The sequence below is a fragment of the Ascaphus truei genome, chromosome 7 (genome assembly GCF_040206685.1).
Source record: "Ascaphus truei isolate aAscTru1 chromosome 7, aAscTru1.hap1, whole genome shotgun sequence".
NCBI lineage: Eukaryota > Metazoa > Chordata > Amphibia > Anura > Ascaphidae > Ascaphus > Ascaphus truei.
The window spans coordinates 64,847,570-64,874,562 of record NC_134489.1 but is presented as its reverse complement, the minus strand read 5'-3'; the positions used below and the strand labels follow the sequence as shown (position 1 = coordinate 64,874,562).

The following is a 26,993-nucleotide window of genomic DNA, read 5'->3' as shown; positions in this document are numbered from 1 at the left end:
ACCCGCTGATATTAAAATCTTGATAAAGGCTCCCCATCTGCATGCCCCAGCAATGGGCCTGGGATAGGAGGACGAACCTCAGTGTGTACCCTTAGCCTCATTACCAGGCAGATCAAACTATTACCCAACCCCCCTAAAGAAACCCAAGCGCCCCGGCCTAGCTGACCAGTTTTAGAACTTCACACCAAAAGCCTAACTGACTCTGGCCCTTGCACCCCATTCTCAACTGCCATTCCTGCCCCCTCATCCCCCCACACCTCTTTTCGTTGCGCAAACTAATTTGCTAACTCGCAATGCCCCAAAAAATGCCAACGTACACGCTGCATAAACAGTTTAACCTCAAATTTGGGTAAACAAACCCTAACGGATGCCTGAATCATAGCATCCAGCACTAACTGAGTAACCGGCTTCCTGTTGTCCTGAGCTGTTGAATTCCTCCTAAAACCGGCTACTGCCCTTCTAACTATAAAATCCTTAGTTGGATCGCCTGCACCCCTAACCTACATACAGAATCAGACACCCGCAAGTTTTCTCTCCACAAAACTGCCTGCTACCCTGCCTTCCTCTGGGTAAATATACTGTAAGTACAAATATAAGTATCTGTCGTCAACATTTAGCATAGGTTGAACTTGATGGACATATGTCATTTTTCAACCTCATCTACTATGTAACTATATAACTTGAGCCTAAAGTATTTTATATTTCCCCATGCGAGTGATATTTCTCCATTGTCTGGATGTAAAATTGTTGCCAACATATTAGATTCTATCTAACAATATTTTAATTATAATTAGTACTTTATCGTTGCATTTCTTGTGCTTTTCTTTTTGAGGTTTACAAAGTGTTATATCATACTGAATTTTACAAACGACACAATGATATTAGAGCATAGTGAAGTACTGTAACACCCAAACTCACATAATTACTTCTAATCAAGTAAATGGGCCATAGAAGTCTTCAGGTGCCGGACGGTGTTTTTTTGGCATATCTTCGTAAATATGACCCAAAAATATATAAACAAAAATACTAAAACGTGTATACCATGGAAATGTGAAAAGTGTTAAAGAAAAATTAGTTAAAATACTTAGACTTTGTTTTTTTAAAGGGGTGTTAATAACGTATATTTCACCTATCAACCACGCCAGTGCCTACACTGTAGTTCACCTCAGCTCTAGGAGAGACTGCCCCTTGCAGACCTGCATTCGAGTTTGCATATGTGACCCAACTAAGGGTCCGCTATGTATCATGACTGGTTTTTGGTTGTAAAACTATGAGATCCTGCTCTCAGCATCAATGTATCAAGTTATTTGACTTCTCTCATACCCTCTTCACAATACAGTGTAAAGATGAATTCACGTGACCTTATATGGCGGTATAGGAGGCGTTACCAGGTGAAGATGCACCAAATAACATATTATTACATCACAACCATAGCAGGAAGGCACTTAGATGCACATGCAATGAGTCCCTCCAAGTCCGTGTTTGTTTGTAGCCAAATATGTAGTATTTTAGTGTCTAAGTATTTACATTTTGTTTCAACTTTTCAGGTTGGTTTCATAATGCATTTTATAAGGACTTGTCCACGTACCATACATTATTTCTTACTGCCATATTAGGAGGTAATGTGGTGATTATCATTGGATTATTTGCAGTTCTTCTTTGTTTATGCAGGTAAGTAAAATGTTTGCATATTTTTTAATGACATATCTCAAATTTCCCCAAATTATTGTCAAAAGTACACATCTAATATGTCAAAAGTGAACAATATATATATTTTCTCTATTTTGTAGATGAAGAGTGCTCACTCCCGTTATAAACCATAGCTGAAGCTAATTTTTAGGTCACTGTAGAATACCCTTTTGAGCATCTGATTACTCTTCCTTTGTAGCCGCAATGTTTTTGGGGTCTATTCTCGTAGCTCTGAAGTTGTCATTGCAAAACCGGGTAGTTTGGCATGTTCATAAATCGCGGAAGGAAATGTGTGAAAAAAATGTATTTTCTATTGCAATTCGTATCATTTCAACCGCATATATAAAAAGTGACAACCCGCATGGTTTAACATGAAATTCGCCTGGATGGTATGGGCAGGAGGACAACTTCTAGTCTGGTAGTATTTTGAGTTATATATATGTCCCCTCAAACCGCCCTCCAAATAAATTAGGGAGAAATGTCTGTGCTGAAAAATAAGCACACCTGAGGTACCCTGGGAGATATGCTAAAGACTGTACAAAGTATATTTAAATGAGTCACACCTCCTAAAAGATTTCTATAAGACCAATAATGACAAGTCTAAGGGCCCTTGTGATGAAGCGGGTACTGGTGTCAGACCCAACAGAATTATAACCCACAACCTCTGCAGTTCAGGGCAGCAGCTCTAGCATTGAACTAAACCAGATGCTCGGAAATGCTATTGTCACAGCATTCTTTTGATCACATGTGTAGCCCTCTCCCCTGATTTCCTATAATAGGAGACCACTTACACTTCTTGGTTGCCAGTTCAATGTTCCATGTGCACACAAGAAAGCAAACATGAAACACTTGGGAGCAGGGTCACCGACAGGGGGGGAGGGGAGAGCAGAGACTACTGTCCAAAGACCGGTGGCTGCGGGGGGGCCCCAGCTTTGCCCCTCCCCCTGCAGCAGGCTTTGCTCTACCCCCTCCCCCCGCCCCAACCCTGCAGCAGACCTGGCCTCCTATGCAGGCCCCACCCCTGCGCACAACGGCCGATGTGCCCAACTGTTTGATGCAGCATTAGAAGCCTCCCCCAAAGGTGGAGAGCGTGGGAGAGAGAGGTGGGAGCGTAGGAGAGAGGTGGGGGCGTGGGAGAGAGAGGTGGGGGTGTAGGAGAGAGAGGTGGGAGCATAGGAGAGAGGTGGGGGTGTGGGAGAGAGTGATGGGAGAGGTGAGGTTGTGGGAGAGAGGAGGGAGGGGATAGATGGGTGGTATGAGAGATAGAGGGCATGTCTCGCAAGGCCGGCGACACAGGGGAGGGGGCCCAGTGGAAACTCTACCCGGGGAAGCTGTCTGCGGCCCTTCCTGCTTGATACTGTATGTGACAGTGGAGCTTCCCAGCGTCTGGTTTAGTTCAATGCTAGAGCTGCCGCCCTGAATAGCAGGGTTGTGGGTTCTGATCCTGTTGGGCCTGATACCAGTATTTTAGGAGGTGCAACACATTTAAATATACTTTGTATGTCCGTTGGCATATTTGCCAGGGTACCCCAGGTGTGCTCCTTCATAGCACAGGCATTTCTCCTCAATTTATTTCTCTCCTCCCCCCCTCCTTCCTCCTCCTGAAGCGGTTTAGCTTGTTGTACTTTTCTGAGCTACTAGAATTCAGCTAATTTGCAAAAAATGTGAGTTTGGTCATTGCGTTCGGATGTGCACAGCCAGAATGAAACCGCTTCTGAAATCCCCTTTTCCGCACGGTTTGGACATGCAAGAAGGGCTTACAAAATAGCAACGCCTGACAACCCGCTTCTAAAGGGCACTTTAGAAGCGGACTGTCACACTTCGGAGCTACGAGAATAGGCTGAGAAAACTGAGATAGTGCCGATCAGGGTACAGCCACACGGAAACTCCCATCACAGTTTAATGAACAACCCTGATTGTATCGAGGTGCTTTGCTTCAGTAGTGTCCGACGTGCACCTGTTAGTGATTTGGGCAGTGGCTTTTTGGAGCAGTTAGGGGAGAAGTTGATTGGAGTAATACTATAAGATGATGTATCAAAGTCTGAGTCAATATAATAGAGCAGAGTTTTGTCTAGCAGGTTTGAGGTGCTGTTAACCTCTCTTGCTCAGTGCCAGATACTGTATAGGAAGCTCAAATAACAAACTTCATACACATTGAGCAGGTACAAACTGATGAAACGTTTTCTCTGCATACATACCCCCATAATATGTATCTGTGTTTCAAAGTATATTGTAAGTACATACATTTATAAATATTTTTTTAAATATGTACATTGCATTCACAATATAATTTACCAATTCCAAGCTAAGTCCTATTTAGTTCAAATAATACATTTTTTCCTTGATTGCGTTCACAGAGGATTGGAGGTCTAATGTGAAACAAGGCTACTTCATATGAATCATTTTGTCTGCTTTCTTGCAGGCGTAAGTGTAATTTGTCAAACAAGAGATTAAGGAATACCCCCAACAAACTGAATATGGAGATGACAAAAATGGACCAAGCTACATCTACTAACCAAAACAATTCTAAAAATTATTCTAAAGGATCAATTAAACAGAAAGAGAACACATTTCCTCATACTTCCAAAATGTCCACATCGTTGAAAGAATCTTCTGAAAACGTTAAATCAGAAGAAAGAAGGCACATGGCTAAAATGAAAGATGATTTATGTCTCTACAATAAAGATCATTCATTTCCGTCTCCCCATAAAAATAAAAATTCAACGTCTTCTGACCAGTCATTAGAATCCAGTGATACATTTGGCCATGCACAGCTATTTAAACATGATGTCTCTGATGCTGCTCCTTTGCTACAGTACTCCAATGAACAAAGCAACAAGTATCTCACAGTTAGTGGGGAAATCTATGACTTTTCACGTCTTTCAGATCAATTCATGCAAATGTACAGCCAACCAATAGCCATCCTCCAATCCCCTGATATCTTCCATTTCCCAGAGCAGTTGGCATTATGTAAGTCAGCGACATTGCCAAGAAAAGGAGAACTTGTCTATAGTTCTCTGGTAGAGCCATTAGAACAAGGAAGCCATAACCAGACTTTGCCAAGAATGACTCCTCAACCATCAACAAGTAGAGAACAGAACATGATTCATAAATGTCAACCAGGACAAGCTTCTAACTGGGATTGCTATGCAAGTAGTCTCTTAGAATCAGTTTCTGTTCCTGGGACACTCAATGAAGCAGCTGGAATGACACAATTTTCTACTGAGCTTCAAGGAATCTCTGAGCAAACCTTGTTAGAGCTGTCTAAAGCAAAGCAGTCATCACATCCAAGAGCATGGTTTGTTTCACTTGATGGAAAACCAATAGCACAAGTTAGACACTCCTACATAGATCTAAAAAGGAGAAAGAAAAAGGGCAGCAATGACACTAGTTTAGATTCTGGTGTTGATATGAATGAACATCACCATGGCAGAAAGTTAGAGAGGGAAAAGACTTTTATAAAAACTACTCCTCAGTCTAAAATATTGAACATGGAAGATTTGGATTTGAGCAGCAGTGAAAGTGGAACAACAGCTTGTAGTCCAGAAGATGCATCGTTAAGGCTCATCATGGATGAGATCATTAAAGAGGTACCAAGAAGAAACAACACTTCTGAAGAGTGTAGAAGCACAATTCCTCTAACAAAAAAAAGAAGTTCTAAGAAGAATTTCTGATAAGAGATAATAAGCAACATTCAAACATTATGTAAATCAGTTTATTTCTTACTCGATATGCAGACATATAATCTCTTCATATGCCGACATTATTCTTTTATTGTCTAATTTGGCACAGTATTTTAACATCCTTAGTAGTTTAAATAAATAATGACAGAGAGCTATGTTAAGACCGCCCTAAAAAATGAGAGCGTTGAAAAACATATTGTATGCTTCTCCTTTGCTTAGTCTTAGAGCAAGTTGGGGTTTCAGGATTAGCACATACGTAACCAATGAATCCAGCCCTAATTATCTGTAAGACAACTTGTTTAGGTACTATGCTGCCTTGTAAACCTTTGGCTCTGGTTGCATTCGACAAGTGAACTTCGGTAGTCCTCTACTTACACGTTAAGTGGAGCTACACAACAGGAAATCTATCCTTTTTTTCCTATGAGCCTGGAAGAAGACCTATTTGTATGACCCTGCAAGGGTGGAGGATAAGGACAATGGTTACTAATCACCTTTGCTTTCCCTGCATACACCACTCCAATGACCTCTTTCTTCTGCTGATATTTTAGGTGGAAGTAGTAGAGAAGACCGTACAAGTTTGCAAATGCTTGGGAAGTAGCAGAAGCCAGTGTAATTAATAATAGAACCTCAACGCACTTCAGCATAAATATGTCATTATTAACATCACAAATGATGGATGACTGCCTCCAGACTATCTTTATTATAGATGCCATTTTGGGTAGCTCCATTTTCACATCAATAAATAACATTGCAAAAAGGGTTTGCAGCATGCGTTTACATCACAAGTCATGTAGTAAATGCTGCTCTGGTATAAAGGTTTTATGTGTGTAGATAAAAAAAAGAACTATGAGAAGCATGGTTTTGCTCTGAACATGTCTTACTTTTTTGGTGTGTGAAAAAACCCCCGTCTCCTCTACAAAATGTATTAATTATGTATATTTTTCAGGTGCAAATAGTGAGCCATTTTAGCCCTATGAATTGAAACCACAGTAACAGTACTTATCTTAGACAAGTTCACAAAACTGTGTTGAATTTGCATTATACTGTACTATGTGGTCATTTACCAGCATTTATGACTCCGTGAAGGAGTGGCTCAGTGACACTCTGACTCTGAATTTGAAGCAGGGGAACCTGGTTCAATTCCCGGTGTCGGCTCCTTGAGACCTTGGGCAAGTCACTTTATCTCCCTGTGCCTCAGGCACAAAAAACCCATAGATTGTAAGCTCTACGGGGCAGGGACGTGTGCCTGCAAAATGTCTCTGTAAAGCGCTACGTAAAAACTAGCAGCGCTATACAAGAACTATTATTATTATTATAAACAGCCCTATGGACAAATTTGATAGCTTTCAGGATATAAATGTGTGTTATTTTATTGCAATTGAGAGGATGCTTTGAGTTAATCTTTTTCAAGGTGGCACTAGCCATATTAAAACAAGAAAATCCCAAATGCTTAGTGGTATGCTCGATTTCATTTTTTTTTCATGGGGCATGCACAAAATGTGTTTTTCGGAGTAAAATATGTTTAAACGGCACAAATGTGAATTTTTGCAAAAGCACTAAATGTGAAGACACTTTACAACTTTGTACATTTTTAGGTAAGTCCATTGAGGATTTTTTCTGTAAAAAAAAAACAAACGTAATATTATTTTCACACAGTATCTTTTTGTTGTGTCCTTTAAATCTATGCCTCTAATTTTTACCAAATTTGCTATCCAATTTCTACCAAATCTGGACTGTCACCAAAACTGCCAATTTTCTGTGCAAAGCCATTTGTTTATAAGTAATAAAACTATAGATATTTTGATGGATGCTCAATCAACTCATAACTATGTAAGACATAATTATGTAATTGTATGTGTTTTGAAGATTAGTGTATTTATAATAGTTTTTTTTCTTCAGCCAGATTCAAATAGATGTTTTTTGTAACTAGTTAGTAAATGTGATTGTATAGATCTTGATAAGTAATGTAAATATTGAAAATACATTTTGCAGAGTACTGTACAGATGCAGCAGCGGCCGTTATTCGAACACATCACGCGCTGTATACCTCGGAATACCCATGTCATGGCGCGCGATTTCTTCCAACCGTACCGCTGTAAGATACGAGTGCAGGCGAGTGCAGAAAATGGCATTTTACACACCTGAAATTGACACAGTAGTACAGTACTGTACACATTACAATTCATTAATTTCATTGCACACAAAGAAACAGAATCCATGAAATTCAAACAAAGCAACCGCGATATACACGTGCCCGGTGGCAATTGGCGTTAATGCCGCGTGAAGTACAGCAGCGCACACGAAAACGGCTCAGTGATTTGTTCGAATAACGGCCGCTGCATCTGTATCTTCTTGCACCTCTTAATTATATGTAATTCATGTTCAAATCTCTATCTTGACATGCAGCTGCCAGCCTCAGAAATGTATGGTGGCTGTTCTCACCCTGAAACTAAATGCTGTAATGTGTTATTACTGTTTTTCAGTTTGGTAGAATGGTAAAGCTCGCTGCTGTACTTAGCTGGACTGGCAGTGATAACCAATGAATTGACTTACTGTACAGTACCTCTGTTTTCATGTTGGGTAGTGAACAATGGCCCCCGTGGCTGTGTGCTTTCAAATTATATTTCGGAAACCACTGTGTTTTTATTGGTAATGGTCGGCTGCATGATGGGTTGTTTTTTAGAAAGTAAATTCAGGGACAAGGTCATTTATCCATACAAGTGGAGGACATTATTCTGATACAACCTGCATCCCACTGGCATTATATCTGTCACAGCACATTATTAGAAGCCAAGGAATACAAATGGGATCCGAAATCCTTCTTGAACTGAGATACTAATGTCATGTGTAACTCATTATCCCACAATGACAAATCAGAAAAGGCTCACTAATATGTAAGGAGAGCTCAGTGGTAGAACCTAAAAGGGTGTAGCCCCTTCCAATATCTAGTAGCCAGGAAATAGCTGATATGGCATATAATCGAGCAACAATTGGGGAGACAGGATAATGACAAACAATAAAGCTGGAGAGTACAAATTAAGCTCTAAAGGGGTATAGGGGCCAGCAAAACAATGTGTGGTTGGTCCGTATGGCACTGAAGGGGGCTCAGAGTAACTGCATAGTTGTATAAATACTTTGGAGGTGCATATTAAAGATTAGTGGCTGCAAACGTGAAGCAGAAACTGCATCAGATTTTTCAAAGAAAAGGAATTCCATTTGGAAGCAAATTGATTTTTTGGTTAACTAAGTGTGGTGCAGTTTTTGGTCCTCTTTGCCCTGGTTTGAATTCATGAGATTTTGATACATAGCTCACCTTGTCACATACACAATGGGGAGGGAGCTTCCGCGTGCCACATTTTTAAAGTGGCGCTAAGCCATGATTCACTGCACATAGGAGATGATAGAGGGGGGAGGGAAAGGAAAATGGGGTAAAGATTTGGTGAGACAAGAGAGGGGGATGTAAGGAGAGGGAGAGGAAGGTGCAAGAGAGATGAACTGAGAGAAAATTGAGAATAGAAGAATTGAACTTGAGGGCGGTTGGGAGATGGAAGAAAAGTGAGAGAGCTGGTGCCAACCGAAATTAGGATAAAGGAGTGAAGGGTGGTGAGAGGAAAGGGCCCTTCTCTGAGTTGTGGGGGAGGGCCCTTTACAGGAATCATAGAGGAAGACGACAAGGGACCTTCATGGGGGCAGTGGGTGGGGAGGCTCTTCCATTGGGCAATGGTGGGTATGCCCCCTGTTGGGGTCAATGGTGGGGGGGGGGGGCGTCCATTAATGGATGTCGTAGGTAGTGTAAGGAAGAAATCTTTTCCTGGCTGCGATGAGGAGAGAGCCCCTTGTGGGCCAGTCTGATTGACACTGGGGCTCCTATTCAATATAATGGAAAGTCACCCATACATTGTTAACACTGCATTAACAAATATACACCAAATCAAATAGGATGGTAAGAGGTTTTCATCACTCACCCTAGCATATAAATGTACTTTGCTCTTATTTCTACCTGCTTGCAATTTGGAGAGTGTCGATAGGATTTATGGGAGTGTTTCATGATGCACATATTATATGGGGATGTTTCGTAGTCTGTTTGTCTATGTGCGGTCTTCATAAATGTACCAGTAAGTACAGAGCTTTTGAAACTTCTCAGGTCACTTCCTTACCTGTACCCTTTCTTTTTCAGATTGATTTTGCTTACTTCACCGCACTCTGAACTCTGTTCACACACGCAGCACAGGCTTGAGAGGTGTTGAACGTGTTGTGCCACGTTAAAGCACCGATGAAAAACTTTCTTTTTGGTCCTTTAAAATGTGCCACAGCTGAAAATATTTAACAACGTTACGTAATTAATTACTCTCTATATTTCATTATTGCCAATTATGAATTTAATCAAATGGTCGAAATGCAATTCCAACTTCAGCCATTAAAAGCTGCAGATTTGCTTAAAATGTTTTCAATGACGGTTATTATTTCTACTATACTTAAATATTATGCAGTATAGTTTAATAAGAAGTTATAAGGTGACATTCAGTTGAGTAATAATTTCAGGTTGTTGCACTTTTTATAGCAAAGGACAAAAACCTAGTGTAGTAATATGTTAAAAAAGGGGCAATTCTCACTCTAATGGCCCGCGCTCACAAGAAATCTTTTTCTCAGGCGTTCGAGAAGAGCAGATTATAGGCACCGATACTATTGGGCTCAGAATCCCCTCGATCCGATGTCATGGGAAATCCTCTTAATCTGACGTTTGGAAGGAACAATAATCAGGCAGCGATACTGCTGGGCTTCACATCCCTTCGGTCAGATGTCATCTCAGAGATTGGTGCATGTTTATATGGAAAGATATAGCAAAGGCAAAAACATAGTGGAACCTGGTTTTAATATAATTTAAAAATAAACATACAAAAATGCACATTGCACTCACAGATTGGCGATAGGTAGTGCGCTGTTCGCGAGTCGTCCGAACTCAGTATGCAGAAAATGGAGGTCTGCTTCCGCGTGCTGCACCCATCCAGCGCACTGTCCTTCCGCATCACGTGAGATCTGATCAGAGATCAGTATCGCTGCCTGATTATTGTTCCTTCCAAACGTCAGATTAAGAGGAATTCCCACGACATCGGATCGAGCGCATTCTGAGCCCAAGAGTATCGGTGCCTGACCTCAAGAAGACTTCTTGCGTGTGGACCATCAGAGTGGGAATTGCCGCTTTTGTTACATATTATGTATTTTTTCTTTGCGCTATAGGTTTGTTTTTCCTGGACAATCTGCCATTTCCTTTCTGGTTGAGAGGTTCAGATCTCAGCTGCAGGGAAAGTTTAGTTTTTAGTATTTACACTGTCACTTATTTTAGTGTTTATATATGCATATGTGCGGTTCTGTTTTTTTTTTTTCTTTGATCAACAAACAAGTTTTTTATAGATGCAGTTGGACACAAGATTTATTTTCTAATTGTATTTTTAAGATTATGCAACATCATGGAAAGATGTGAATGATACATCAACTAATAATACCTAAAATGTAATGGATACTACAATATGAAATAATAGTTCAATGCAGAGGCAGGGTTACGTAATCAAGGTGAGAGATGTAAGATTAAAAGCACATTAAAGCACACTGATCTCTAGATCAGGGGTGTCAAACTTAGTCCTCAAGGGCCACCAGCAGGCCAGGATTTATGGATATCCCTGCTTCAGTCGAAGATTGAGCTACTGGTTGAGCCATCTGTGCTGAAGCTGGGATATCTAAAAAACCTGACCTGTTGGTAGCCCTTGGGGACTACGTTTGACACCCCTGCTCTAGGGGACGGAAAAAAGCACTTCATTGCCTTGGCAATCAACTTCTTATTGTGTATGTTCACAATTAACATTTCATAGACAGTTCAACGTGTTAGCTTTTGTTAAGACTGTAATGAAACTGTTCAAATTGTTTGTATCATTTATGAGAGATGCCATTGTTTCGCAGTCCTGAAGATTGTAACTGGTACCAATTTGTGGAGTATTGAATAAGACGGCACATGAACTTTAATAAAGAACTATGTATATTGAACTGTCTGTGTCTTAAATATTCAAAATGTTATTGTATCAGGGGATTTTCAACTTTTGTGTATTCGAAGATGTTTCCATATAGAAATATTAACATATAGAGATAATGGAGTAATATATTGTTATCTTTTAGATGTTTATACCGTAGATACAGAAGTATTCCCATGGGGGGGGGAAAGTATAAGCGTTTACATAAGCGACATTTACCGTAGTTCTAAATGACCGGCTGATGCACACGGGCAAAAATAAAGGACCTTAATAAAATGACACTAAAACGTGCAAAATAAAAATTACGCTTTCTACTCCAATTTTTCCCACCAAATACAGGACCTATTGAACCCTTTGAAATCAAGTTGGATAGCATAATCAATAACACTGTCTCACAAGCGAAAATGTACAGTATAATCTTGTAAAGTCCTCATGTTTCTTCCTACCCAACATACCGCAGCCACGATATTCTCCTGCTTTGCTCCTCTCCTGCCAAGCGCCTTATTCTATATATGGCAAAGTGGCCTTATTCAGCCTCAAATCTCATTGAAATCTATGAGGCTTTTCGATTGAAAATGGCCCAAATGGCTGCTTGTGCGTATATAGAATTACCCCTTAAAACTCTTGAACAGTGGTAACCTACTGTCACGGTATGGCCGTGAAAATGTTGTGTTTGTGCGTGTGTGTGCAGGATTGACAGCAATTGTGTCACTGTGGCTGGGACTTAATAGGATTGCAGCTACATCGAGGCCCAGGGTATTAAAATGCACTTTATTATTAACGGTTATTGGTTATGGCATTACTGATGTCCATTTCATGGTGTAGTGCCAAATGGGGAAATGTGATATGCTGTAGATGTTGTTTTATCCCCGCTAATGATTTGCTAAAGAATCTTACTTACTGTACATTAAATCATCTGATCTTTTTGGTAACTTTAAAGCTAATTATATTTCTACGAGAGGCGCAACTAGGGAGCCCAGGGGAAGCCGGGCAGTTGCCATGGGTGCAACAGCGTAGGGGGCGGAGGTGAGCAGCGGAGGAGGGAGCATAGTGGCAGGTGCATGCGGTGGAGGAGGGAGCGTGATGGCGGCGGAAGAGGAGGACGCAGGACGGAGCTTGATGGTGGCGGAAGCAGAGGGGGGCGGGCCACGCATCAGCTGTCCAACTCAATGTAGTCTCGACTTCCGGTGTCTGCCGCCAGGACGGATCCCCCCTGCTGCACAGATAGGGAGTTGGGGGGTTGACGGGGAGAGTGGGAGTGAGAGACTTGGGGAGATGGGGAGTGGCAGGCTTGGGGGAGGGGGCATGAGATAAACTTGGCATGAGAGAAACTTGGGGGAGTGAGAGAGTCTTGGGGGAGGGAGATAGGGAGGGGGAGTGAGAGAAGTATCTCAGGTATGCTCCACAAGGAACAGTAAACTCAACCAGGAAGTGCAATGGGTCTGCTTTTAAAGGAAGGCAGGGGGTGGGAGCTAATACAGGTATGTGCACTCATTTTGGCGCTATATGGCCGATATGCACAAAGGTGTCTCCGGTATAACAAAACAGGGACAAAAAATATTCTCTGAGCCATCTTCCAGAGTGTCAGATATATACTGCATTAAAATACTTTATTTTACAATAAATAAAACTCTACAAACCACAGAACGTCATTCCACTGGCTTCCCACGGAGCACAAAGTGTTATAGTTATCATGTGTGTGGGGAACGATGAGAAGATCATGGGGGACGCTGGGGAAAATGGGGAACGATGGGAAGATCATGGGGGACGCTGGGGAAAATGGGGAACGATGGGAAGATCATGCGGGACGCTGGGGAAAATGGGGAACGATGGGAAGATCATGGGGGACGCTGGGGTAAATGGGGAACGATGAGAAGATCATGGGGGACGCTGGGGAAAATGGGGAACGATGGGAAGATCATGGGGGATGCTGGCGAAAATGGGGAACGCTGGGAAGATCATGGGGGACGCTGGGAAAAATGGGGAACGATGGGAAGATCATGGGGGATGCTGGGGAAAATAGGGAACGATGGGAAGATCAAGGGGAACAATGGGAAGATCATGGAGGACCCTAAGGAAAATAGGGAACGATGGGATGATCATGGGGGACGCTGGGGAAAATGGGGAATGATGGGAAGATCATGGGGGACGCTGGGGAAAATGGGGAACGATGGGAAGATCATGGGGGATGCTGGGGAAATAGGGAACGATGGGAAGATCATGGGGGATGCTGGGGAAAATGGGGAACGATGAGAAGATAATGGGGGACGCTGGGGAAAATGGGGAACGATGGGAAGATCATGGGGGACGCTGGGGAAAATGGGGAACGATGGGAAGATCATGCGGGACGCTGGGGAAAATGGGGAACGATGGGAAGTTCATGGGGAACGCTGGGGAAAATGGGGAACGATGGGAAGATCATGGGGGACGCTGGGGTAAATGGGGAACGATGGGAAGATCATGGGGGACACTGGGGAAAATGGGGAACGATGGGAAGATCATGGGGAACAATGGGAAGATCATGGGGGACACTGGGGAAAATGGGGAACGATGGGAAGATCATGGGGGACACTGGGGAACGATGGGATAGATCATTGGGCACGCTGGGGAAAATGGGGAACGATGGGAAGATCATGGGGAACAATGGGAAGATCATGGGGGACCCTAAGGAAAATAGGGAACGATGGGAAGATCATGGGGGACGCTGGGGAAAATAGGGAATGATGGGAAGATCATGGGGGACGCTGGGGAAAATGGGGAACGATTGTAAGATCATGGGGGACGCTGGGGAAAATAGGGAACAATGGGAAGATCATGAGGGACGCTGGGGAAATGGGAAATGGGGTATGGTGTCAAACAAAAAAGGATCAGAAGTTGAACGGACACTTGAACCAGCTGATGGCTAGCACCATTTTCACAGCATACTTAGTTTTGAGCTCCACTTCTCATTAAGTGCTCATACACATACAAAGCACTTTTAACCTCTTCTGGGATAGAGAAGCATATCTAATAATCAGTCTTCTGCCATGAGAAACATTCTGGCGCAGGAAGATACCTTACAGTCCATTTATTTGAACAAGCTGTAATGCAGGGGAGTGCAATCCTTTTTTTTTTTTTGGTTACTTGTTATTTTTGCATTTTCAACGATGGGAAGATCATGGGGGACGCTGGGGAAAATGGGGAACGATGGGAAGATCATGGGGGATGCTGGAGAAATTGGGGAACGATGGGAAGATCATGGGGGACGCTGGTTAAAATGGGGAACGATGGGATGATCATGGGGGACGCTGGGGAAAATGGGGAACGATGGGAAGATCATGGGGGATGCTGGGGATAATGGGGAACAATGGGAAGATCATGAGGGACGCTGGGGAAAATGGGGAACGATGGGAAGATCATGGGGACGCTGGAGAAAATAGGGAACGATGGGAAGATCATGCGGGTCGCTGGGGAAAATGGGGAACGATGGGAAGTTCATGGGGAACTGCTATAGCAATGTGACATCACATGACCCATGGCGACGCGTCTCCAGAAGCTAACTGAACCAAGGTAAGTGAGGTTTACAGAGGCCTTCGACGCTTCCCGAACATTTAATTTAAGTGTCTTCGGGAATTGCGCGGGGCCTCTTTAAACCCTGTCCCCCCCCCCCCCGCAGATAATCTCGTGCCCCCTCTAGGGGCCATGTCCCCCAGTTTGCATACCCCTGCTGTAATGTATTCCAGCACAGAAGCTGTCTTATGACAGAACATTGATTAGTAATTATCCTTTACTAGCTGATATACCCGGCGTTGCCCGGAGGCCGTGAGGGGGGGCGTGAAAGGCAGGGGGGGCGTGAAAGGCAGGGGGGGCGTGAAAGGCAGGGGGGGCGTGAAAGGCAGGGGGGGCGTGAAAGGCAGGGGGGGGGCGTGAAAGGCGGGGGGGGGCGTGAAAGGCGGGGGGGGCGTGAAAGGCGGGGGGGGCGTGAAAGGCGCGGGGGGGGGTGAAAGGCGGGGGGGGGGCGTGAAAGGCGGGGGGGGGCCTGAAAGGCGGGGGGGCGTGAAAGGCGGGGGGGGGGGGCGTGAAAGGCGGGGGGGGGCGTAAAAGGCGGGGGGGGCGTGAAAGGCGGGGGGGGCGTGAAAGGCGGGGGGGGGCGTGAAAGGCGGGGGGGGCGTGAAAGGCGGGGGGGGCATGAAAGGCAGGGGGGGCAAGACACACACACAGTGTGACACACACACACAGTGTCACACACACACACACACACACACACACACACACACACAGTGTCACACACACACACAGTGTCACACACACACACACACTGTCACACAGACACACAGTGAGACACACACACACACGTCACCTAGAGCGACACACACGCGACACCTAGCTGTAGTTCAGGCCGCCGCCATCTTGTCACTCGGCGCCGCGAGGGAACTACTTCCGGCCGCCGCCATCTTCTCAGTCGGCGCCGCCGCCATCTTAGGCGCATCGCGAGGGAGGAAGGGGGTCCGCTGCCTGTTCCCCCGCCGGGGATGGAGATGAGGCGCCGCGAGGTCCGCTGCCTGTTCCCCCGCCGGGGATGGAGATGAGGGGAGCGGGAGCGCCGGGAGAGGTGAGCGGAGGGGGTGTAATGTGCGCGCGTGTGCACAGGGACATCTAACTCGGCGGCGCCGCCGCCATCTTAGGCGCATCGCGAGGGAGGAAGGGGGTCCGCTGCGCGGGGATGGAGATGAGGCGCCGCGAGGTCCGCTGCCTGTTCCCCCGCCGGGGATGGAGATGAGGGGAGCGGGAGCGCCGGGAGAGGTGAGCGGAGGGGGTGTAATGTGCGCGCGTGTGCACAGGGACATCTTGTCACTCGGCGCCGCCGCCATCTTAGGCGCATCGCGAGGGAGGAAGGGGGTCCGCTGCGCGGGGATGGAGATGAGGCGCCGCGAGGTCCGCTGCCTGTTCCCCCGCCGGGGATGGAGATGAGGGGAGCGGGAGCGCCGGGAGAGGTGAGCGGAGGAGGTGTGTGTGTGTACACAGGGGTGAGAGTGTGTGTGTGTGTACACAGGCCTGACAGTGTGTGTGTGTACACAGGGCTGAGAGTGTGTGTGTGTGTGTGTGTGTGTACAGGTTGTTGTTTCACAGGGGTGAGTGTGAATGTGTGTGTACACAGGGGTGACTGTGTGTGTGTGTGTACAGGGTTGAGTGTGAGTGTGTGTACAGTGTTGAGTGTGACACTGAGTGTGTGAGTGTGAGGGGGTGACTGTGTACCAAGGAGTCCTCAGAGGTTCTGGCCGTGTGGTGTGACTGCAAGTGTGTGAGAGTGAAGGAGGTGATGTCACAGTGGGGCGTACCTCTTGGCCAATGAGTCACGGACCAATCAGATTCACCGCAGATAGCACTAACCTCACTAACCATTCGATTTTATATATTAAGATAAGATTAGAAGTACTACTAACTGAAGTCACCAGGTCACTTTGTTATATTACTTTCGCTCTGCATCTGCGTTATGTGCTTTGCTTCACCTTGTTTTTACTTGTGTGTGTTAGAAAACCTGTGTTTTATTTCATCTCACCTGACCTCAGTAACTCATAGTAGCTCTCCGTACATATTATCATTACTTTGTGCTGGAAGTCCTTTCAAGTTACAATCAACAAAATAGATATCCATTGGATGCATGCTTGAAGTATACAGTGGTGCACTGCAAGCCATCAGTTGGTTCAGCTCACACTGCTAGAGCTGCTGCCCAGAAAAGTAGTGGTTGTACGTTCTAGTCCTGCTGAGTCTGACACCAGTACACCATTCCAGTGATTTAGGTACCTTACTCTATATATTGGTATGGAAATCCTTTTAGGAGGTGTGTGATGGGACTCCTATAAATATACTTTGTTTAGCTATTAGCATATCTCCCATGGCATCTCAGCACAGGCATTTATCCCTAATTTATTTGGAGGGAGGTTTGAGGGGACATATATACAACTGGAGACGCTACTAAATTGAAAGCTTCCCCATCTCCCTCTCAATTCGCAAAAAAAATCACCCATCTTTAATCGTCAGGAGGATAACATTTCTCCATGTCCCCACCGGAGCCATGTTGAGGACCATCACACCTGCAACTCTGCTACACCATGCTTGATATCCACAGATGTTTGTGAGTGTTTTTAATATATTTGACTGAAACAGTAAATATTATATATGTTCTGAGGTGTCATTGGAAGATTTCACACAACACACCTACTGTATATACTTAACCCTAAAAGCTTGAAGATATATTACACTTGTGAGTGCACTGGCTACATTCTTAATCACTCCATACCAATGTTACAATAAATAAAAATATCACTTGTGAGCACATTCACATGTCTTTTCACCATTATCTCTAAGCGTACAATGCTGCCACTGCAGCCAGGGATTCTGGGAAATGACATGCAAATGAGCACACAGTGTCACCTTTTTGAAACGTATTTGTGTCTTATTTCTTTATCATCTCGTATACCCTGTCAGAATTTGCGCCCAAAGTCTGTTCTGGTTTGTATGACTGCCTCTTTGGTAACAGTAATGTAAGGGGATAGGTGTCAGGGGTTTGAAATGGTCATTGATGCTAGTGTCATTTGTATGTTTTGACTCTTTGTTTTAATGTATTAAAATGCTTTGGCTTCAACGTGTTAATATCAAGTGTTCATAAAGCACTTTGGAGAGGAGTAGTTAAGTGTGTTTCATTTACTTCCGTGCTGCTCAACTCCAGTCCTCAACACCCCCCTAGTGGTCAGGTTTTCAGGATATCCCTGCTTCAGCACAGGTGGCTCAATCTGATTTAGCCACTGATTGAGCCACCTGTGCTGAAGCTGGGATAACCTGAAAACCTGATGGGGGGTCTTGAGAACTGGAGTTGAGCAGCACTGAGTTAGTTAATTAAGTTTTGATGTATAATGGTGGCTGAAAGTTGAGGAGCCTCTCTGACCAAGTAAAACGAGCCAGCTTTTATTCCCACAATAACCTGTTCTATAAAACAATGCAGCTGCATAGAATATAAAGAGACGGAGACACATCGTCTTAAATAGCTTATACACCTTTATTTTTAACAGCAATGCTAGGAACTGTCTCCGAGCAATATATTGGCATACAAAGAATTTAAAAAAAACTAGCATCCTTACAACAATGTGTAAGCCTGTCACCATTACATCAAGCAACTGGTCTAGGAGCATGTCTGGCTATAATATGGGACATAATACTGATTTGCTGAGTAATATATCTGAATATATTAGTCTAAGAAGCAAATTGCAATTTGTAAAAAATAAAATAAAAAAAGGTGTTAATTGAAGAAATACGATTGCGCTGTTAAATATGTGACTGTACAAGACAAAATAACCTAGTGACAATTTCTGGTTCTAGATTTTTTGTTAGGACATCAATAAAGAAGGATTTAGTAAAGAGCATATCAAATAAAATACATACAGTATTTAGGATAATTATTTAATCACATTATACATACCAAAACAGTCTATAATATTGACAATACATTTGAGGAATTTCCACCTCTGACAAGAATACTGTATGTAATTCGGATTACAAACGTTCCCTTTCATTTTTTCTAGTGATTTATATTTAACGAAATATTGAGCAGGTGTTATACTATATGACCACCATGCTTTTAAAGTGTCCTCTTAGTGCTCAATGCTTGTTTTAATAATGCAGTAATTAACAATAATTTACAATCTGGTTTATGTAAAAACGCAATGTAACAATGTTGCAAGGGTAAAGCAGACACCGTTGCCTTCACATTTGTAGATGTAGAAACCAGTTACAAGGCACTATTTAGTGAGTAGGCATTAGGGTTGGGGTCTTTGTATAATAGCACTAACACAATACCTAAAATATGTTTATATTCAGTGTAGTTTTGTGTATAAGTAGTACTGTAGCATATGCTTTACAACATATGCTTTGTCTGTCCAGCATTTACTGTATAGACAAAGTTATGCTTACATCAATTAAATACAATTTGTCAAATATGTTTTAATGAAGACACACACGGCAAAAGACTATTTGTCAATAGCTAATACAAATCTAGTTACAAAGATGGCAGAATGTTTGCTTCAAATATATGGCTTTTCTGATTTAAAAAACACATTTTCTATATCATGGCAGTTTTTCCCATTTGAATGCTCACTGTTATAATCGTGGGTGTATGTGGTGCTCTGGATCTCACTGATTGAAGAAACGGTGTATGAGGCGGAGCGAAGACCCGAATGGGCAAAACTATTCCCAAATTGAATTTTGTGCTGATTCCAGTGCCTTTTTAGGATTGCTTGGACCTAAGAAAAAGAAGCAATGAACGATGGTTATTAACAAATCACAACTAAAGGCGGCATCCTCAATGACATGTGTGGTACGTGCAATTATAATTATTACTAAAGCAAGTAGGTTTTATGTTGCATTAGGAGTTATTTAATCAAATAACATAACGGGAAATGTGTAATCTACACAGCTTCTATTTCAATGTGTTTTTAGAATTAGAACCAGAACTACTATTCCCCTATAACTCATCCAGGTTACAGTATATACCGTAAACATATTATATACCATTGTTCTGTAACATGTAACTGATCTATGCCTTTAAGGTGATTGGTTTTCTTCAGGGATGCGCAAACCTTTTAGTCTGTGCACCCCTGCCTGCTCTCCACCACTGCTCGCGCCCCCTGCCTGCTCTCTCCCACCGCTAACGCCCCCCTGCCTGCTCTCCACCACTGCTCACGCCCCCCTGCCTGCTCTCCCCCACTGCTCGCGCCCCCCTGCCTGCTCTCTCCCACTGCTCACGCCCCCCTGCCTGCTCTCCACCACTGCTCGCGCCCCCCTGCCTGCTCTCTCCCACTGCTCACGCCCCCCTGCCTGCTCTCTCCCACTGCTCACGCCCCCCTGCCTGCTCTCTCCCACTGCTCGCGCCCCCCTGCCTGCTCTCTCCACTGCTCACGCCCCTCTGCCTGCTCTCTCCCACTGCTCGCGCCCCCTGCTTGCTCTCCACCACTGCTCACGCCCCCCTGCCTGCTCTCTCCCACTGCTCGCGCCCCCCTGCCTGCTCTCTCCCACTGCTCATGCCCCTCTGCCTGCTCTCTCCCACTGCTCGTGCCCCCCTGCCTGCTCTCTCCCACTGCTCACGCCCCCCTGCCTGCTCTCCACCACTGCTCACGCCCCCCTGCCTGCTCTCTCCCACTGCTCGCGCCCCCTGCCTGCTCTCCACCACTGCTCGCGCCCCCCTGCCTGCTCTCTCCCACTGCTCGCGCCCCCTGCCTGCTCTCCACCACTGCTCACGCCCCCCTGCCTGCTCTCTCCCACTGCTCACGCCCCCCTGCCTGCTCTCCACCACTGCTCACGCCCCCCTGCCTGCTCTCTCCCACTGCTCGCGCCCCCTGCCTGCTCTCCACCACTGCTCGAGCCCCCTGCCTGCTCTCTCCCACTGCTCACGCCCCCCTGCCTGCTCTCCACCACTGCTCACGCCCCCCTGCCTGCTCTCCACCACTGCTCGCGCCCCCCTGCCTGCTCTCTCCCACTGCTCACGCCCCCCTGCCTGCTCTCTCCCACTGCTCACGCCCCCCTGCCTGCTCTCTCCCACTGCTCACGCCCCCCTGCCTGCTCTCCACCACTGCTCACGGCCCCCTGCCTGCTCTCCACCACTGCTCGCGCCCCCCTGCCTGCTCTCTCCCACTGCTCACGCCCCCCTGCCTGCTCTCTCCCACTGCTCACGCCCCCCTGCCTGCTCTCTCCCACTGCTCACGCCCCCCTGCCTGCTCTCCACCACTGCTTGCGCCCCCCTGCCTGCTCTCTCCCACTGCTCACGCCCCCCTGCCTGCTCTCCACCACTGCTCGCGCCCCCCTGCCTGCTCTCCACCATTGCTCGTGCCCTCCTGCCTGCTCTCCACCACTGCTCGCGCCCCCCTGCCTGCTCTCTCCCACTGCTCGTGCCCCCCTCCTGCTCTCCCCCTCTGCTCGCACCCACCTGCCTGCTCTCCCCCACTGCTCGCGCCCCCCTGCCTGCTCTCTCCCACTGCTCACCCCCCTGCCTTCTCTCCCCAACTGCTCACGCCCCCCTGCCTGCTCTCTGCCACTGCTCACGCCCCCCTGCCTGCTCTCCCCCCACTGCTCGCGCCCCCCTGCCTGCTCTCTCCAACTGCTCACGCCCCCCTCCTGCTCTCCCCCACTGGTCGCGCCCCCCTGCCTTCTCTTCCACACTGCTCGCGCCCCCCTGCCTTCTCTTCCACACTGCTCGCGCCCCCTGCCTTCTCTTCCACACTGCTCGCGCCCCCCTGCCTTCTCTTCCACACTGCTCGCGCCCCCTGCCTTCTCTTCCACACTTCCCGCGCCCCCTGCCTGCTCTCCCCCCACTGCTCGCGCCCCCCTGCCTGCTCTCTCCCACTGCTCACGCCCCCCTCCTGCTCTCCCCCACTGCTCGCGCCCCCCTGCCTTCTCTTCCACACTGCTCGCGCCCCCTGCCTTCTCTTCCACACTGCTCGCGCCCCCCTGCCTTCTCTTCCACACTGCTCGCGCCCCCCTGCCTTCTCTTCCACACTGCTCGCGACCCCTGCCTTCTCTTCCACACTGCTCGCGCCCCCCTGCCTTCTCTTCCACACTGCTCGCGCCCCCCTGCCTTCTCTTCCACACTGCTCGCGCCCCCCTGCCTTCTCTTCCACACTGCTCGCGCCCCCCTGCCTTCTCTTCCACACTGCTCGCGCCCCCTGCCTTCTCTTCCACACTGCTCGCGCCCCCCTGCCTTCTCTTCCACACTGCTCGCGCCCCCCTGCCTTCTCTTCCACACTGCTCGCGCCCCCCTGCCTTCTCTTCCACACTGCTCGCGCCCCCTGCCTTCTCTTCCACACTGCTCGCGCCCCCCTGCCTTCTCTTCCACACTGCTCGCGCCCCACAGCCTTCTCTTCCACACTGCTCGCGCCCCCCTGCCTTCTCTTCCACACTGCTCGCGCCCCCCTGCCTTCTCTTCCACACTGCTCGCGCCCCCCTGCCTTCTCTTCCACACTGCTCGCGCCCCCCTGCCTTCTCTTCCACACTGCTCGTGCCCCCCTGCCTTCTCTTCCACACTGCTCGCGCCCCCCTGCCTTCTCTTCCACACTGCTCGCGCCCCCCTGCCTTCTCTTCCACACTGCTCGCGCCCCCCTGCCTTCTCTTCCACACTGCTCGCGCCCCCCTGCCTTCTCTTCCACACTGCTCGCGCCCCCTGCCTTCTCTTCCACACTGCTCGCGCCCCCCTGCCTTCTCTTCCACACTGCTCGCGCCCCCCTGCCTTCTCTTCCACACTGCTCGCGCCCCCCTGCCTTCTCTTCCACACTGCTCGCGCCCCCTGCCTTCTCTTCCACACTGCTCGCGCCCCCTGCCTTCTCTTCCACACTGCTCGCGCCCCCCTGCCTTCTCTTCCACACTGCTCGCGCCCCCCTGCCTTCTCTTCCACACTGCTCGCGCCCCCCTGCCTTCTCTTCCACACTGCTCGCGCCCCCCTGCCTTCTCTTCCACACTGCTTGCGCCCCCTGACTTCTCTTCCACACTGCTTGTGCCCCCCTGCCTTCTCTTCCACACTGCTTGCGCCCCCCTGCCTTCTCTTCCACACTGCTTGCGCCCCTGCCTTCTCTTCCACACTGCTTGCGCCCCCTGACTTCTCTTCCACACTGCTCGCGCCCCCCTGCCTTCTCTTCCACACTGCTCGCACCCCCCTGCCTTCTCTTCCACACTGCTCGCGCAGGTTTTACAATATATTCAGTAATATAAGAATATTATTCACAAGAAATAAATTACCTCTCCGTTAAAAAAGCAGAAAATTGTAGCCACCAACAATCCCTGTAAGAAAAAATAGATATCTTGGTTACACCGTGGCACATTATTTCTGACTGCGACAGTGTCTGAAATGATTTGTTTGGTTACAGATTCTGCATTCAATATAAAGAACTGGCAGAATGCAAACATGCAAACAACCTCTCATTTATTAATGTTTGCACAAGACATTCAGGGCCACATTAACTAAACAGTGCCAAGCCATAAGTGCCGTATTGCATAGTATTTTAATGTAAGGATCATTGTTATGCCAAAAGTATGCAAGCAGCAGCTTATCTGAAGCAGTTCTAGCTTCTGCCTGCAGAAATAGATGTAGTCTGAAACACACACACACCATGCATGCATCATATAGACGCTCATACAACATATATGTAAGATATACATACACCAACATTATCCACGCACCAAATATGCGCCCACTCTACTACTGTACATGAATACACATACATCATACTGTATATGCACCATATACACACACACACCAAGTGCACCACACATGAACCATTTACACACACCATACATGAACCATATACACACACCATACATGAACCATATACACACACCATACATGCATCATATACAATCATGCATACACCCTACACGAATCACACACACACATAATACACGTATGCATGCATCATATACACAAGCCATATACAATCTTTAAATCAGACCCCCCCTACCCCCATCCAATCTCCCTGGGGGCACTCTATCCCTGCCTACAACGCAGTATTGCCTACCTCAGGAGTGGCCAACTCCAGTCTTCAGAGGGCACCAACAGGTCAGGTTTTCAGGATATCCCTGCTTCAGCACAGGTAACTCAATCAGTGGCTCAGTTGAAGACTGAGCCACCTGTGCTGAAGCACAGATATCTCCTAAAAACCTGACCTGGTGGTGGTCCTTGAGGTCTGGAGTTGGCCACTCCTAGCCTATTTACTACCATGCCATTATTAGACTGTAGTCTGCTCCTGAACCAAAATCACATGAAGCTATGCCCACTATCTGCTAATCACACAACGCTTCATTATCTGCTGCACAATGTTCTGTCGTGGTAAGTGAGCTGTTTTGGGGTTTTAATGACAATGAAAGAATCATATTTCACTACTTATTTTTATATGTATTCTTTTCTTTTGCCAACTCACCATGTGCTTTCAATTTAACCAACACAAATACTGCATTAAGCAACTTGCTTAAAAGCATGTGTAATGATAGTACATGCAGGCAACACATGTGATTTGCACAGATGTGAATGGGTGACTTGGCTTTGTTAACATACTGTGGCTTCAGTATAACATATGTACACAGTATTCATGTAATGTAGTTTGCTCTAAGCCAGAGGTCCTGGGATGATCCACCCATAATGTGCAAATTAATTGCTTCAGTCTGTCCTAATTGAAAATGAGAGCATAAACAAAACCGTCTCCTATAAAATATCAGTACAGTACTTCTAAAATCTGAGTAACACAAATATACAGATGACAGCACAACCGGAGTCACGAAGGAAAGAAATATGGCAGGTAATGGTGCAACTGGAACTAAAAGGGACCCTTATTCCCTTTAGAAGTTAGAACAGTGTTTTTCAACAGGGGTAGCTAGGAGCCCTTGGGTTCCCCAGGCATGCCTGAAGGGTTCCCTGCAATGTTAGGTCATTTTTAAACTGTACAAAATCCAGAAGAATTTACAATGCATCTGATCTAAGATGCACTATTAGAGGGGGTTGGGGTTCCTTACAATGCATCTGATCTCAGACGCGCTATTAGAGAGGGTTGGGGTTCCTTACAATGCATCTGATCTCAGACTGGCTATTAGAGAGGGTTGGGGTTCCTTACAATGCATCTGATCTCAGACGTGCTATTAGAGAGGGTTGGGGTTCCTTACAATGCATCTGATCTCAGATGCGCTATTAGAGAGGGTTGGGGTTCCTTACAATGCATCTGATCTCAGACACAGTATTAGAGAGAGTTGGGGTTCCTTATAATGCATCTGATCTCAGACTTGGCCACTCACAGACAAGCTGTTTCAACCTTGTGGGTCTCATCAGTGTGAGGCTGGTTGTACAGGCTCTGCAATGTGAGACATGAGTAGGTATTCACCACACATTATTTAGGTTATGGTGGAAAAGGTGACTAAAAAAAGGTGGAAAAGGTGACTAAAAACCCTCCACCATATAGCATATAAAAATATAACTTGTAAGCACATCACATGTGTTAGACCCTGCTTTTCGCCATTATCACCCAGCACAGCGATGCGCAAACTGGGGGGTGCAAGATTATTTAGGGGGGGCGCAGGCTTCGTGCGGGGAAACCTGGGTGTGTGTGTGTGTGTGTGTGTGTGTGTATATATATATATATATATATATATATATATGGATTGCAGTGTGTGTGTTTTGTGTCTGTGTCTGTGTGTTGTGATTGAGTGTGTGCGTGCTGTGCCTGTTGGTTGTCTGTGTATGTGTTGTGATTAAGTGTGTGTGGGTGTTGTGATTGAGTGTTGTGTGTGTGTTGTGATTATGTGAGTGTTGGTTGTGTGTACTGTGACTGTGTGTGTGTTGTGATTGAGTGTGTGCTGTGTTGGTTGTGATTGAGTGCGTGTTGTGTGTGTGTGTGTGTGTTGGTTGTCTGTCTGCGTGTGTATTGTGATCGAGTGTGTGTGTTGCTTGTGATTGAGTGTTGGTTGTGATTGTGTGTGTGTTGTGATTGAATGCAGCGGTGCACAAACTGAGGGGGGGCCCTGGGAGCAAGATTATTTAGGCGGGGCGCGTGCGGCAAAACCTCGGTGCGCAGGCAAAAAAGATGTGCGCGTGGCCAAACAGGATAGTGCAGGTGGCGGCCACGTGATTCGGAGGTACGGGGGAGGAGCACGCGCAAGCGCTGTTAAACACCCCTCCTTCCGGTGTGTGCCCTGCAATAGCGCTGTGTTCCTGCTCTCCTCCGCTGGCAATCTGCTTCGCTGCCATCCTCTGCAAGTGAAAGGTTAGCCTGCCACTATATCAATCATACTATGAATGTACAGAAATAATAAAAAAAGTGAAAACACTTCCCCGCTCGTGCTTGCAAAATGATGCAGGGACACCCTGCGCTCATGCTTGGAGAGTTGGTGATGTCACCGCTCTCAGCAGCCGCGTGGACCCAGCCTAATTTTGCAAGAGCGAGCTGTTGAAGTATGTAAGTATTTAGACTGCGCTTATAGTGCCGGCGACGTTGCCCGAAAAACAAGTAAGCGTGACGTGGCGACGTGATTTTTTTGAAGCCGGCAATATTTGATTTTTCAGGGGCTGTCGCCTCATGTGACAGCCCCTGAACCAATCAATGGCCTGGTCGCCCACGCCGCCACCGCAAACGAAATATAACTTTCGCTAGCGGCGACGGGTGACGTCGCCTTCGCGGGCACTTTATGCGCGGCCTTAGACATATTTGTATTTACATTGTATACAGTTTAATAAAGGTTTTTTTTTCCATGTGATTTTGATTACGTCAGGCAGGGGGGACCCGAGAAATTTCATGGATAAAAAGGGGGACTCGGCATTAAAAGTTTGCTCACCCCTGACCTAGCATACAGTGCATCCACTGCAGCAAGGGATTCTGGGAAATGACATGCAAATGAGCACACAGTGCCACCTTTTGTCTCAAGTCCATTATTACATGGAACCTTTAAGCCAATGCTCGCTGTTTTAAACACAGCTTTTAAACATAGCCTGTCTAAGGCCTCGGACATGGTAAAAAATACCGCGCTGAGCCGTGCTGACGCTCATGCTCTCCTGCTCAAGCAGGAGCTTTTTTGTGTCCTGGCATGAGCGTCAGCGAGC

General features: G+C 46.5%; 2 protein-coding genes across 4 annotated transcripts in view; one reads left to right on the top strand and one right to left on the bottom strand.

The window, feature by feature from the left end:
* Positions 1-11,411, top strand: part of FAM171B (family with sequence similarity 171 member B) — a 46,181-nt gene extending 34,770 nt beyond the window's left edge. Inside the window, exons 7-8 of the mRNA XM_075608870.1 lie at positions 1,548-1,671; positions 4,112-11,411. Coding sequence (XP_075464985.1) covers positions 1,548-1,671; positions 4,112-5,363 — 1,376 coding nt within the window. The 3' untranslated portion in view covers positions 5,364-11,411. The remainder of the gene's footprint in view (positions 1-1,547; positions 1,672-4,111) is intronic.
* Positions 11,412-18,412: 7,001 nt separating this feature from the next.
* The window catches only part of CALCRL (calcitonin receptor like receptor), a 92,523-nt gene continuing 83,942 nt past the window's right edge, over positions 18,413-26,993 (bottom strand). For all 3 annotated transcript variants that reach the window (XM_075608869.1, XM_075608867.1, XM_075608868.1), the window contains 2 exons: positions 23,153-23,194; positions 18,413-19,671 (listed from right to left, as the gene is read on the bottom strand). In XM_075608869.1, the coding sequence (XP_075464984.1) occupies positions 19,453-19,671; positions 23,153-23,194 (261 nt within the window). In that variant the 3' untranslated portion in view covers positions 18,413-19,452. The remainder of the gene's footprint in view (positions 19,672-23,152; positions 23,195-26,993) is intronic.